Raw genomic sequence first — 14,366 nt, 5'->3', positions numbered from 1 at the left:
TAAAAACAGACTTACAGAGAAAAACCTTGGTGCGTTCCGCCCCCTTGCTGTGAGCGACAGGTTTACATACAGTACAGACCAAAAGTTTGGACACACCTTCTCATTCAAAGAGTTTTCTTTATTTTCATGACTATGAAAAAATTGTAGATTCACACTGAAGGCATCAAAACTATGATTTAACACATGTGGAATTATACATAACAAAAAAGTGTGAAACAACTGAAAATATATTTCATATTCTAGGTTCTTCAAAGTAGCCACCTTTTGCAGCAGACACATCTCTAGAACTGGTAAGAGGAGACTGTGTGAATCAGGTCTTCATGGTAGAATATCTGCTAGGAAACCACTGCTAAAGAAAGGCAACAAGCAGAAGAGACTTGTTTGGGCTAAAGAACACAAGGAATGGACATTAGACCAGTGGAAATCTGTGCTTTGGTCTGATGAGTCCAAACTTGAGATCTTTGGTTCCAACCCTCGTGTCTTTGTGCGATGTAGAAAAGGTGAACGGATGGACTCTACATGCCTGGTTCCCACCGTGAAGCATGGAGAAGGAGGTGTGATGGTGTGGGGGTGATTTGCTGGTGACACTGTTGGGGATTTAATCAAAATTTAAGGCATACTGAACCAGCATGGCTACCACAGCATCTTGCAGCGGCATGCTATTCCATCCGGTTTGTGTTTAGTTGGACCATCATTTATTTTTCAAACAGGACAATGACCCCAAACACACCTCCAGGCTGTGTAAGGGCTATTTGACCAAGAAGGAGAGTGATGGGGTGCTGCGCCAGGTGACTACCTCTTGAAGCTCATCAAGAGAATGCCAAGAGTGTGCCAAGCAGTAATCAAAGCAAAAAGGTGGCTACTTTGAAGAACCTAGAATATGAAATATAATTTTATTTATTTTTATATTTAGTTTTGATGCCTTCAGTGTGAATCTACAATTTTCATAGTCATGAAAATAAAGAAAACTCTTTGAATGAGAAGGTGTGTCCAAACTTTTGGTCTGTACTGTATCTCATGCACTAGCTTCAGACAAGCATTACTTTTAAATTCCCACCCCCACTCCTTCTCTGAAGTCATGTGGTTACTTTTCTGGATTTTGACTGGATATTAGTGATCATAGCAGAAGTCAGTGTAAGAAATACATAGGAAAAAATGCATGTTGACAAGGGGAGTGTAGAGGTGGGCGGAGAGTCTACTGACATCACAACTCCACCCACTGAACTCGAGACAACAGATCCACCCACAGAATCTGCAGTTTTTCAGGTCTCATAACAGAGGGGAGACATTTGACAGGTAAGGATACATGCAGGAGGCATGTATATCCTTATAGACTATTGCAGTAGTTTAGAAAGTATTAGAGTGGGTTTACATCCACTTTAAAAAGAAAACCGCTACAAAAGAAACAGAATTAGAATGCAGAGTTGACAAAACACATGGTTCTCTTTATAGAACTATGTTACCACACTGGTCTATAGTGAACTAAGCCATTAAAAGTAAAATGCAATTGACTGCTATGGACGACAAAAGCAGTTCTTGCTTCATACAATCGATAAATTAGGCTGATAATTCTTTTACTTAAGCGTCAAAAATGAGCACTGCTCCACATAATACTAACAGGGAGTCAAGAGTGCAGCCGATATCACTCTACCTTATTCCACAGTCGAATCTACAGAGGCGGTATCTGCAGCCGTTTGCTCCTACCAAGGTCACCAGCACCCTTCGCATCTGGCACAAGTTCAACTGCAACTTAAAAAAAAGTAGTCCCACTACTCAAATAGGGCTGCACTGTGCTTAATGCCTTGGAGATGGCAAGCCGTAGGCACGATCCACCAGTTGCCTGGCTGCGATCAACTGGTAGTTCAGACTGTTGTACATGGTCTAAAGTTTTCATTTTAAACAGATACATACTTGTACAAGTGGTTCACATGAGGATTTACTCCAAGCGAGTTCATCCAGTTACGGAATGTTCGTTCCTCTCGATTTTCCCCTAAAAATATGCAAATATATTAATAACTGAAAAATTAAAAGCTTGTTCAAAAAAATTTAAACGAAAGACAACATGAAGGCCTGTGTAGAATGCCAAACAACTAGGATTTTTCAACTGTAAATGGAAAAAAATTTGCTACTTGAAGAATGGAGAAGTTATTGTAATTAGATTTTTTATTCTCTAGCCCATGCCAATAACCAAAAGTTGCATATCATTTTACACCTTGGGGCTTAATAGAAAAATTTGCAGAGCTGCTCATCAAGCAAAAAAAAAACTGAATGTTCTCCAGGTTTCTTCTACAGGGCCAACGTTATTCATATACAAAAAAATATATAATAAAAAAACAACACACACCGTTTTCATATGTGGGTGCTGCTCAGGTGCGCACAAACTTGTCGGGACAGGGCACGTTAAAAAAATAAATAAAAAAAAAATCCCCCTTTATTTTAAAAAGCACAACAGGTCCTGTTAAATATGAGATCTGGGTCAAAAAGATCTTATATTTCGACTAAAATGCAATAAAAAAAAAAAAAAAAAAAAAGAGGATTTTTTGTCCTCTCCTTTTCGCTAAGTCCATGGACGGACGCAGCTCCTTAAATCTTGACAAGTGGGTTATGTTCCCCGTTTACAGGAGAGGACTAGGCAGAAACATGTTAAATACATGTTACGTTAACAGAGTTGAACAGCCCCGCCCAGGGGGCGGTCCATTCAGACATAACCCTCCTCACTGCAGCATGCAGCCTCAGTTCGTAACAAGCAGTACAAACCTAAAAAGGAGGGGTGGGAGCTGTGTCCGTCCATGGACTAGGAGAAAAGGATTTTACGGTGAGTACAAAAAATACTATTTTCTCTTATCGTCCATGGACGGACACCGCTCCTTAAATCTTGACAAGTGGGACGTCCAAGCAGTGTCAAAAACGAGGGGTGGGAAATACATCAGGAAAACCATTTTTAATTTCACCCCAAAACAAGCAAAGCTCCTCAACAGAGGAGGTGCAACTTTAAACAGCCGTCTGCAAAAAGTGGCGGGCGAAAGCAGCATCAGAAGATGCACTCACAGTAACCCTGTAAATTCTGTAAAAAAAATGCGAACGGACGACCAAGTTGCCGTCTCGCATATCTGTGAAACCGATACAGGATGTCGGAAAAAAAAACCCAGGAAACACCATGTGCCCTGGTCGAATGTGCCGTGACCGGAAAGGGAGCCCGCTCCTTAAGAGCATAGGCCCGTGTAAAAAGCCTACCTGATTCACCGAGAAATGGTGGTCGACGAGACCGCCAGGCCCTTTTGTGGACCAGACACCGACACAAAGGAGGGTCAGAACTCCGAAACGGAGCTGTAGCAGGCTGGTACACCCGCAAAGCACGTACCACGCCTAAAGTATGAAGACAACCTCCATAGGATGCGACGGCCGAGCACAGAAGGATGTCCTTATTCCTGCGAAAGGCCGAAACCACCTTCGGAAGAAGGGAAGGTCGCGGGTGCACTACCACCTAATCCTTATGGAGGATCAAGCTTGGCGGCTTGCAAGACAAGACCGCCGCCTCAGAAACCCCTCTAACAGAGGTAAAAGCCACTAAAGGGGCCACCTTCTGAGATGGTATCAAGAGAGAATCTCTCTGATGTTACCAAAAGGAAGGTTCCAGAAGAACCGAGAGCACCAGAGTCAAAACTCATGGGAGGAGAGATGGGCCAAGAGGGGAAGTATATGACAAACCCCCTGCACAAACAAGGGACCCACCAGGGAACGGCCCGCAAAAAAGGCCACTGAAAGAACACAGCCAAGGCTGAAATCTGCCCCCAAACTGTGCTTTAAGCAACTTTCAGATCCACTCCAAGCTGTAAAAACAGCAGGACCCTGGACACAGTGTACGTCACTTCATCTCCTCGTACCAAGAGATGCAAGCCTGGCAGGCGGAAGAAGACTACCGTGCCCTCAGCATTGTGGAGATGTCTGACAGACCCCGGTCTCTTAAAGTCCGGCCTCCAATAACCATGTTGAGCAAGTCAGTGACTGTACAACAGGATGAAACAACAGTCGGTGGTAGACGAGCCAAGGACGCCGAGGCCAGGCTGGAGCGATTAGAGGCATTGGGATCTACTAAACCTCCACTCAGTGAAGCAGTCCTTTGCTAGGCAGGACGAAACAGGCTGCAGTGAGGAGGGTTATGTCTGGAGGGACCGCCCCCTGGGCAGAGCTGTTCAACTCTGTTAATGTAACATGTATTTAACATGTTTCTGCCTAGTCCTCTCCTGTAAACAGGGAACATAACCCACTTGTCAAGATTTAAGGACGATAAGAGAAAAGTAATTTGGCCTGCTATGGTATGGAGACTTGCCCTCACTCGTATCCATACCCAGCTAGTAAGAGGACCCGATCGCCTCTGCCGCTACCGGCGGCTCCGTTAAGAGGCAGAGGGAGTGGGAAATTGGCGGGAGGGGGGCCCGCCGACAATGGTGATCTCGCTGTGAATCCGCCACAGAGACCACCATAATCGTTAACCGCCGCCTGAAGAGATGGATACCTTGGTTATGGCAGCTGCTGCAGACATTACAAAGTGTCAACGTACTGTATTTGCTGGCGTATAAGGCTAACTTTTACACAAGAAAAACCTGTCCAAAAAGCAGGGGTCGTCTTATACGCCGGGTCAGTTGCTCGGATGCCTGCTGGATGTGCAGGAATACTGTATGTAGCTTCGGCTATACCGCTTAGTTCATTCCGGTGAGCAATGTATTCAAATGAATACAGAGCCTGCTCGGATTGGAGTAACCACCTCTGCCAATCCGAGCAGGATACATACAGTAGCCTGCTCGGATTGGCTTTGAGAGTGAGAGGCGTGGGCTGATGTTACAGCCTCTGCCAATCCAAGCAAGCTATGAATTCATTAATAGAATACATTGCTCGCCATGATTGGCTCCAGCAAGAATGAAGAAGAATATGGCTCCAGAAGGAAGAAATATGAAGCGTTAGAAGCCTCGGAAGGGGGGGGGGGGTCGTCTTATACGGCTAGTAAAGACAAAAAATCTTAAAAACTTGTAAAATTAGGGGGTCGCCTTATACACCGGCAAATACGGTATATAATCGTGCGGCGGTCGGTAAGTGGTTAAAAGAAGACCCATTAGGGTGTATTCAAGCCATGTGTGGAATTAAAAAGGAGATATTCGATCATCTGGAACACCAGTTCCAGTACTTAAGGACACAAACTTTCTTTGGAAATCGATTCTCAAAATATTGCTCAAAATATATAGAAAGTTCATTGTGCAATACCGTTTAAAATGAGATTTATTAAAAAAACATAAGAATTGTGCACTTACAATTTCCACATCTTGTATTGAATGCAGGTAATATTTCCAAGCAATGAGCTGCTCGCCTTCTTACCGCCAATTCCGATGTACGAGACACCGAAAATGACATCACCAGCTCCAGGGTGGAACCAGGGGGACGTCATTTCCGCTATCTTGTACATCGGAATTAGTGGTATCATCTGGTGTTCCAGATGAACAAAGATCTTTTTTTACTTACACACAAGGCTTTAAAGGTGAGCAGCCAATTCACTCAGAGGTGATTGCACATCTATTAATATGCATGTCTTGCAAGTGAGAGGGACATCCTCTCATTTCAGAATTACATTTGACTTTTGTGTTTTTCACTTTACTATCTCTGTTTGGTTGTGGAGATAGACATTTTGCAAGACTTATAATAAGCGCACCATTATTTGCATATTAATTTTCTATGAGTTCACTTATTGAATGGCAGCAGCTGTTCTTTTTGTTCATATTAATTTCAATTATTCTCATAGCAGCACACAAGTTTTTATCTATAATTATTCTATACACGTACTATATTTGGTGACGGTGCACTGCTCTGATGACCAAGTTCAGTGATGCAGAATGTCCTCATACTGCCAATCCTCTTTTTTTAATGCCCCTAGCCCATTGTTTTTTTTTTTTTTTTTTTTTTTAAAAGGCTGGCAAGCTGAAATGCTGTACACGTATTTTTGGTTTGGATACACTTTAAAACATTTTATATGAAAGTGATCTTTACTGTAAAAACTAAGGTTGCAAATATGCATTGTGCCGTTTGTGAAGGTGGTCTTTGGGCATCTTTAAAATAAATCCTCTTGTGCTTATTTCCTTGGCTTTAATGCCACTTGTTTTATAAAATAAAAGCTAGCCTTTAGTCCCATGCAATTTATAACAAATTTCATAAAACAAACAATACACTGGTAAGAAAATGAGCATGCAGTATATACCGTTACCAGTAGATGGTGCACACAGATCAGTTTAGTTTGAAGGATGGGGTTTGTTTAAAGTACAAAAGGGCTATGACTGTTCAATTTGAATTTGCTCACATTTGTCATGAAGTTCATTGCAGGGTATGCACAGAAAATGATTTAACTCTTTAAAAACTGAAAGTAGTGTAAAGAGTGCAACACTGCAAACAAGACTTCTGTAATTGATGACAAAAAATAAAAAACCCCAACACGCCCTGCGTACATTTTCTATTTAAAAGGCTAATTGGTTAGATCAGAAAAACATATTGGTCTACTGACCACACATCAGCTTACATGACTTATTTCCTATTTTTTTTTTTATACTGGTTATCAAGTACAGAGAAAAAAAAAGTAACCAAATGTGGGTGACGTAAATGCAGAAGGCAAAGACAGGCAGAGCTGTAGAACAGCAGACCAACAATCCACTCCTTAATACAACCAGCAAAAAGATGCCAAGACAGGAAAATACATGTTGCAAAGCGGCTTCATGCATTCCCTGCACTTGGTCATGTGATATGTGATATCAAATGACTATGACCAGGTCATGGGAAGTGTCCCCTGGGACAGTCATCAGCAACTTTAACTGCTCTGCCCCAAGGAATTCTCAAAATAATGAGCACTCAACCAAGGCCTCATGCATACAGGATGTTTTATTTCCTCCCCTGAATTGACTTGGCTCTCGGCAAAAAAAAAAAACAAAACGTAAAAGAAAAAAAAAGCAGTTTTTTGCAGAGGCGTTAGGTGCGTTTTTAAATGGGTTCAGGAGTGCCAAGTGTTTTAGTGTTCATGAATTCCACTGGCCAGAATGTACATTTTTTCTAATATTTTATTTAGTCAAAAAACATGGTCGGGACAAACAGAAAGATGCATAACACAGCATTGCAATTATACACTACAGATTATAACACTGTACTGCCTCAGACTTGCAGTATAATGGTCTGACATCTAAAGTGCCTCTCCCGTTCTGCAACTAGGGTGCTAGAGACAGTGTGCTTGCTTCGGGTGTACTCAAGATGTAAAGAGCAGCAATCTATGCGTGCTGCTCCAGCCAAGGTCCCAGACCAGTCCTAATCAATTTTATGAAAAGGAACAAGATGCGCTAAATAAAATACAAAATATGATACCAAACAGCATGTGACAAATCAATGTCCATAAATAGAAGTAAAAAAATATAGAAAAAATAAAGTTCTTAAAGGGACGACAAGGCTCCTATTCACCCGTGTAGTGAAAAGAGGAGATGAACCTTATTGATCCACAAATAAGTCCAAGGTTCTATAGGTGACTATCCCAAAGCAGTGATCCACCACCGAGAGTAAATATAGCCTCTTACCGGATGTCCGGCGGTCTCTTAGTTAAAAGAAGACCCCAGAAAGCATATAAAGATGAACCGTTGGAAATCAGAGTGCAGGTGGGCTGAGCTGGAAACCAATCTTTATCTCATTCCGGTGCTTGCAAACTCGATTATCAGGTACCATGGAAAAACATATGGGAACCGCAATAGTGTAAAACCATAGATACGTTTATTTTAAAAAGAAAAGTCAAAAACACACTTACATTTAAACAATGTTATAAGGGCATGTCTAATTGGAGCGCCGGCCGGAAGCTGTCCAAACTGACCCGTCCAAATGGTGAAGAAGTCGTGCAAGAATTTGGGGGGTGATCCGATGCCGCACTCGTTCCGCCCGACCGGTTTCGCGATAAATCGCTTCCTCAGTGCCCCAGAGGAAGTTTATACAGTTTTGCGCTGCACTATTATTATTTTATGTCAATGCGAGGTGTTATTTGAATTTACCTTAGTGCTGGCTCGCATTTTTTAGTTTATATTTACATTCCAGCGCTGAATAATTTTTCTTTATTGGTTTCCAGCTCAGCCCACCTGCACTCTGATTTCCAACGGTTCATCTTTATATGCTTTCTGGGGTCTTCTTTTAACTAAGAGACCGCCGGACATCCGGTAAGAGGCTATATTTACTCTCGGTGGTGGATCACTGCTTTGGGATAGTCACCTATAGAACCTTGGACTTATTTGTGGATCAATAAGGTTCATCTCCTCTTTTCACTACACGGGTGAATAGGAGCCTTGTCGTCCCTTTAAGAACTTTATTTTTTCTATATTTTTTTACTTCTATTTATGGACATTGATTTGTCACATGCTGTTTGGTATCATATTTTGTATTATTTTATTTAGCGCATCTTGTTCCTTTTCCTATGTTATCACTGTTCTACCACATGCAGTAAGGTGCAGCTTCATTTGTTCATAATAGTATTCTTTAGGAGTACCATTACATTGTATTTGTATTTCTATTAGCGCAGTTGCTCCCCAATTCTTTTTCCTAATCAATTTTATAACTTTATTTTTATTTTCTAAATCTATAAAGTCTAGGAACCCAGGAGCTTGGGTCCATAGAAACAAAGAAAAAAAGGAAAAGCAAGAGACGAAAATCAGAGGTAGAGGGGAAGTTAAGGAGGGTAGGAGGAGAGGGGGGAAGGAGGTGAGGTGGTAAGGGAAAATGGGTATGTGGAGGTAAACTCTGTGTGAGCTCACAGAACACAAGGGGGGACAGGGCGACACTCTTGGGCACTCAAAGGATAAGATAAGATTCACAAGTCATCAACAAGGAGGGTTCTTCCCTCATCCGACACCAGGAAAACATTCCAGAGCGACCAGGTCTTGGAATAACACTCCTGTTGGTGTTGAGCTGAAAGAACCAGGTCCTCCAATTTACTAATCGTAGTTTACGTAGACACATCCCTACAGAATGTTGATTGAATATGGAAACCGCAATAGATGCTCAAGCGCCAAATGAATCTAGCATTTAGGTGTGTTTAGACACATCTAGACGCATAACATGTTCTCTTTTCAAAAACACCTTTCCTGAACACGCTTGGTGATAGTTTGTTTTCAGCATGTAAACACTCCACTTCTAATAAGCCTTCAAATTCACATGCCTGTAAAAGCGACGTTTAAGCCCAGTGTGCGTGAGGCCTTTAGTTCACACCTGAGCAATTTTCTGCTTGAAGCTTATAAGCTCTAAAAAGGCTCAACAAGCAGAAATCCCATTAATTTCAAGTCCCCTGTTTACATCTCAGCATTCTGTCACGCAAAAAAGTAGACAAGCCTCTTTGACACGAGTAAGCATCACATGATGTAAAACATGTCAGCTACCCTTTTCATGTTGTTCACTTCATTTTGACTGCATCGCTTTGGTTTTTTGGCTTTCATTTGTACAATAAAGACATTGTTTTAAGGAGTGTGGCAGTCCAGGATCTTCTATCCAATGCACCTGTGCATAGCCAGCACCTTTTTGGTTAAGTGGGACGGAAGCAAAGCCAAGGGATCAGCAGTTTTTAGAGCGCCATTATCTCTCACCTCTTTTTGACAGATTGGGCCCTATAAACATCAATGGGAATGCCTGAAAATGTGCGACATGAGTGTTTTACAAGCTTTTTTTTTTTGGGGGGGGGGCATTTTCTGTTTAAACAGCAGCTCTCCTCCCATTCCTAGTGCTTTCTATGGTCTAAACAAAAACACCTGAAGCTGTAAAACGCTTGTAATACACTTCTTAAAAAAATAAAAAATAAAAAAAAATGCCTGAAAGTTGCTCTGCTCAGGTGGGTTACTAAGGCTCAATAGTGGAAAGGCGACGAGGGGGAAGGGGGTTCCAGCATTTGAAAGCAAATACAGGATGAGCGGAGTCACAGTGCGCAAAGTCCATTCTGCTACAAAGCACAGAATACAAACAGGGCTACTACTACTTGCTGTGCTTCTTAAAAATACAAGTCATCCCCTCTCCCAGCTTTAAATCACAATTAAACTCTCAGATTTAATTAGCAAACTACATTCCAGGTGCATAAAAAAAAAAAAAAAAGACATGCAGTTCATACCCCAAGAAGTAGCCACAGCCCGATTAGAAAAGCTTGTCTTCTGCCAGCAGTGCAGAGTAGGTCCCTTGTCCGAACTAGTGTTTTTTCTGTAGAGGTCTGAAGTCAGACCTATAGCTCTGCAATCTGCAAAGCTCATGCACCCTGCTGATTGGGCAGCCCCGATATTTTGCAGGGGGCATGTGTGATGGATCACTGTTCCCCCACAGAGAGTAAGGGTACTACTCTATAGTAAGCCAGCAGGGAGACCAAGTGCTTCTTAGGCTGTGGCTGCTTTCCAAAGATCAAAATAAATAAATAAAAAAAAACACTGTAGAATTTTCAATCTTTTTAGTTGATTTAAACTGAACTTCAATGGTGCTGTATGCCAAATATATTAAAGATCCCAGCTGTTCCTAGCAGTATGGACTCTAAACTGCACAAGATTGCAGACTTGGCATCCAAGCCAATATAGGACATTACAATAGCATCAGGAAGAGGCTGGGAACTTATTTAATACTACCTCTAATAGGTGCTAACTCACACCAGCTTCTAGTCCAATCTGATGGGAGGAAGGATACCCCTTCATAGGCCTCATTCATGCAGCCAAATAAATGTTACTGATCAACAAGGCAAGGAACAAAAGTTACTTAATGCATAAAAATTGTCATGTTATTTCTCAATACTAGAAGCGTAAACTCCAGTCTATAGATGCAGATTTTTGGTCACAGATCTAAAACGCAGTTCAAGTTTACACATCTGTGTGCATGTCTCCATTGAAAACAATAGAGCTGCGGCGTTCAGATCTAAAAATAAAAAAAAGTTGAAACTGTTTTTCTTTTTACGGCCATGTAAGTGAAGCCATATAGGCACTCCAAATACATAAAATTGTTTCTACAGACATTTTCACCAGAATTAGCTTGGATTAGGGATGGAGAGCCACTCACCTTCAATGAGTGTCCAGTCAATATCTTGGTTCTCAGGTTTGGTAAGTGCCGGGTATTTATTGAACAGATTGGCCACAAAGGCCAAGTTTAATTTTGGATTTCCACAAACGACATCAGCAGGAGTAACAAACTGTCTGCAGCCAAGCCGGTCTGCCTGTTGGAGCATGTACTCTGCCCTCTTCAAATCATCCTTTTCCTATTTGAACAAATAGACAATAATCACATATGACATCCGACAGCCACCAAGACATGGAAACATAATTGTGTCTGTAAACATAACAAAGCTATCAGTGTGACAAAAAGTGACATGATAGGACTGTGAACCCTGGGATGGAAGGACAGACCATAAGAAAGCAGATATTAAAGCCTTATATACCGAGTTAACTGCAGGTGACAAAACAGGAAATGTATTGGCTTGATATCTGGGCTAAGCTGAAGCATCTGTCATATCTTTATTACAGACTGGTCCATTCAAGATTTCTTGCTGAAGTTTCTATCAAATGAGTAGCGATCAGGTAGATCAAGCAAATACTGAGAGATGATCAGCAGGGAACATCAAAACCAAGTTTGCTATGCAGGTGACCAACCCCATGACCAAGTCCTTGTGACGAAACATGTCGGGGCGTGGTCACTAGGTCACTTCCGCTATCTACCTGAACTAGTTGGACGTGGGACGGTTCGATCTGATACCAGCATCCATCCTAGCAGCTGCTCCAGTACACCACCATAGGGCTGTGAGTACACTTGGGCTGTTCGTTGGTCCGCCGTGACCACTAGTTCACCTGGAGGAGTTTGTTTTGTTTTTGTGCAACACTGCGATTCTTTGGATTTTTTCACTGCTTGATACAAGAGAGTGTTTTGTGAGTGCATCTTTTGGAAGATTTTCTAGTGTTTTATTAAAGTTGCGTTGCAATATTACACTATTGTGCTCTTTTTCTTTATCACTCATGTGGATACCATCTTGGAGTTCTCACTCTAATAAGGATTTCCATCTACTGAGCTGAGTGTTCCAGTATAGCCTTTTTGCCTAAACACGAGAGTGTCAGGCCATTATTTGCGGTGAGTGCGCATTTCTGAAGGGTGGTGGAATCACGCAGACACTGTGGTGTGGTGGAAGTACATCTTAAGGATCCTGAAAGGAACTTCTCTGCTTATGAACTTTATTTATGTCCACATATTCAGTTTTCGAATTTAGACATTTTTTTGCCATTAACTTATTTGTGTGTGATTTTTATTGCACTTATTATTGTTTCACACAGAGTGTATTATTCACTTTGTTATTTATTTAATTATATATGTTGATTCAATTTGTATTTATTTGCATTGATGTTAGCACTGCTTTATATCACAATTGACACTTGATTTACATCAGGTGCTAATTTATATGTATATACAGCTCTCTATGCAGATGATCTGTATTGTGTACGAGTACCTGAATAAATTCCAAACCTATAATCTATTCTTGGTCAAATAAACCCAAGAGGAAAAACCCTGCCTAGAAAGTTCAAAAGGAACTCGGACAAAAACTGATAATTTTTTTTTCTGTACCAGGAGTGGGACAAAGTATGATCCCCCAGAATTTTTACAGTTTCTAGTCCCCTACTTGTTGAGCTCTACTGACACTGGTAACTGGCCCAAAAGAATTAGTAATACATTTCTGCACATAATCCTTTAGAGGGGGTAGAAAGGTTGTGTAATCTATCATCTAACGTCCAAGAACGCATGGAGAATTGGGCAAAGCATGAAAGCCTGAGACACGAGACTGGATGCGTTAAGTCTTCCCCCAACTCTTTCCTGCCCTCTCCTGGTTGCACGTTAGCCGAGTCTAAAGCGATTGTAAATCCTCACATATACCCAGTGAAGTGACTGGCCTCAGGTGATACAGAGATGAAACCAATCCTCCTACATAGGTTGTATGTCTATCTGCAGTCTTCTCTTCATCCAGTTAAAGTGCTGAATTTATAAAGCTTGTCTAAGTTGTCAGAAAAATGGGGTGGAGAGCTGAAATTACTCAGCAGAGCTCTGAGAGCTGATTGGAGGGAGGGACACACCCCCTTCACACAGCACACAGGAATAGAGCTGAGGCTGTCAATCAGCTGGAGCTCCCTGCCCTGACACATTTTTTGATCTTGGTGTTGGGAAAGAAAATTGTCAGAAGGGACTCTGCGGATAGAGAAAAAACACCAGACAGAAATGACACTTAGTGCTCTTACCTGAGAAAAGCACACTAGGCTTTGTTCATATTTCATGTCTGAGGTTAACAACCACTTTAATGCCAGGAGGGCTTTCCAATCATATGATTGGTGTCACAGAATGATGGGAGATGCTATTGACAGCTCAGTCTCTGTGTTGGAAGTGCAAAATGGGCATAGGGACAGAAACCTCAATAACGATGAAAACATGTGCAGCATTGGGGCGCGTTAAGCATTATGTGCTTAGCAATAGGTTAATATTCAGGCACACAAAACTAGTTTGCAGTGATGCAGATGATTACAATAATAATTATATAGCGTCAACAATTTATATGTATTTGTATGCTGTGCATTCACATCAATCCGTGCCCTAAAGTAGATTTTAATCCAAGGTCTCCATCTCACATGCATGTATGTACATACTAGGGCCAATTTAGGCAGGAGCAAATTAATCTACCAGCATGTCTTTGGAGGGAAACTGGAGTACTTGAACAAAATCCATGCAAACACAGGGAGAACATTCAAATTCCATGCAGATAGTGTTCTGACCATGATACAAGCTGGGGATCCCAGTACAGACGCTGCAAATGAGCAGTGACTGTGGGTGTGCAAATACTTACACTGAACCCAGACATGCTGATATCAATCCTCTCTTCATTTTCCTTTTGTCCTTTGGGTGCAATCTGGCTGAGCAGATGGAAATAGGCTCTGGAATCCTGAAGAATAAAAAAAGAACAGTGTTAATAAACGGCAAACTGCAGCACGCAGTTTATTAAGTGTACATGGTGTAAATTAGAGATAGTGCCGTGGTACCTATATGTTTTTGTGTGTCAGGGTTATTAAAGAAGGTAATAAAACCTAGTTCTCATTGATGAATTTCATTTACATACTTGCCACCATTCCAGTGTAAAATCTTGACACTATGTTTGCTCCCTAAAGCCACCTGAACCAGTCACAATAAGCCAAGTTACAGCTGAGCAGCGTTTAATGTCACATGACGCTCCACCAACTCAGCCACAGAACATGGTATGGTACCAGGAAATCTGGAATTGTTGGCCAGTATGCATTTGGTACGAATTGTAAAGGTGTAAAAGCCAGTCA

At 41.6% G+C, this 14,366-nt stretch overlaps 1 protein-coding gene across 2 annotated transcripts in view; it reads right to left on the bottom strand.

Annotated features, from left to right (window-relative positions):
- PLS3 (plastin 3) overlaps positions 1-14,366 on the bottom strand; it is a 139,530-nt gene that overhangs the window by 17,899 nt on the left and 107,265 nt on the right. For both annotated transcript variants that reach the window (XM_040323670.1, XM_040323671.1), the window contains exons 10-12: positions 13,886-13,981; positions 11,074-11,269; positions 1,912-1,990 (exon numbers count right to left, since the gene is read on the bottom strand). In XM_040323670.1, the coding sequence (XP_040179604.1) occupies positions 1,912-1,990; positions 11,074-11,269; positions 13,886-13,981 (371 nt within the window). The remainder of the gene's footprint in view (positions 1-1,911; positions 1,991-11,073; positions 11,270-13,885; positions 13,982-14,366) is intronic.

This window comes from Rana temporaria, chromosome 9 (genome assembly GCF_905171775.1).
Source record: "Rana temporaria chromosome 9, aRanTem1.1, whole genome shotgun sequence".
NCBI classification, from domain to species: domain Eukaryota; kingdom Metazoa; phylum Chordata; class Amphibia; order Anura; family Ranidae; genus Rana; species Rana temporaria.
This window is presented reverse-complemented; position numbering and strand designations above follow the sequence as displayed.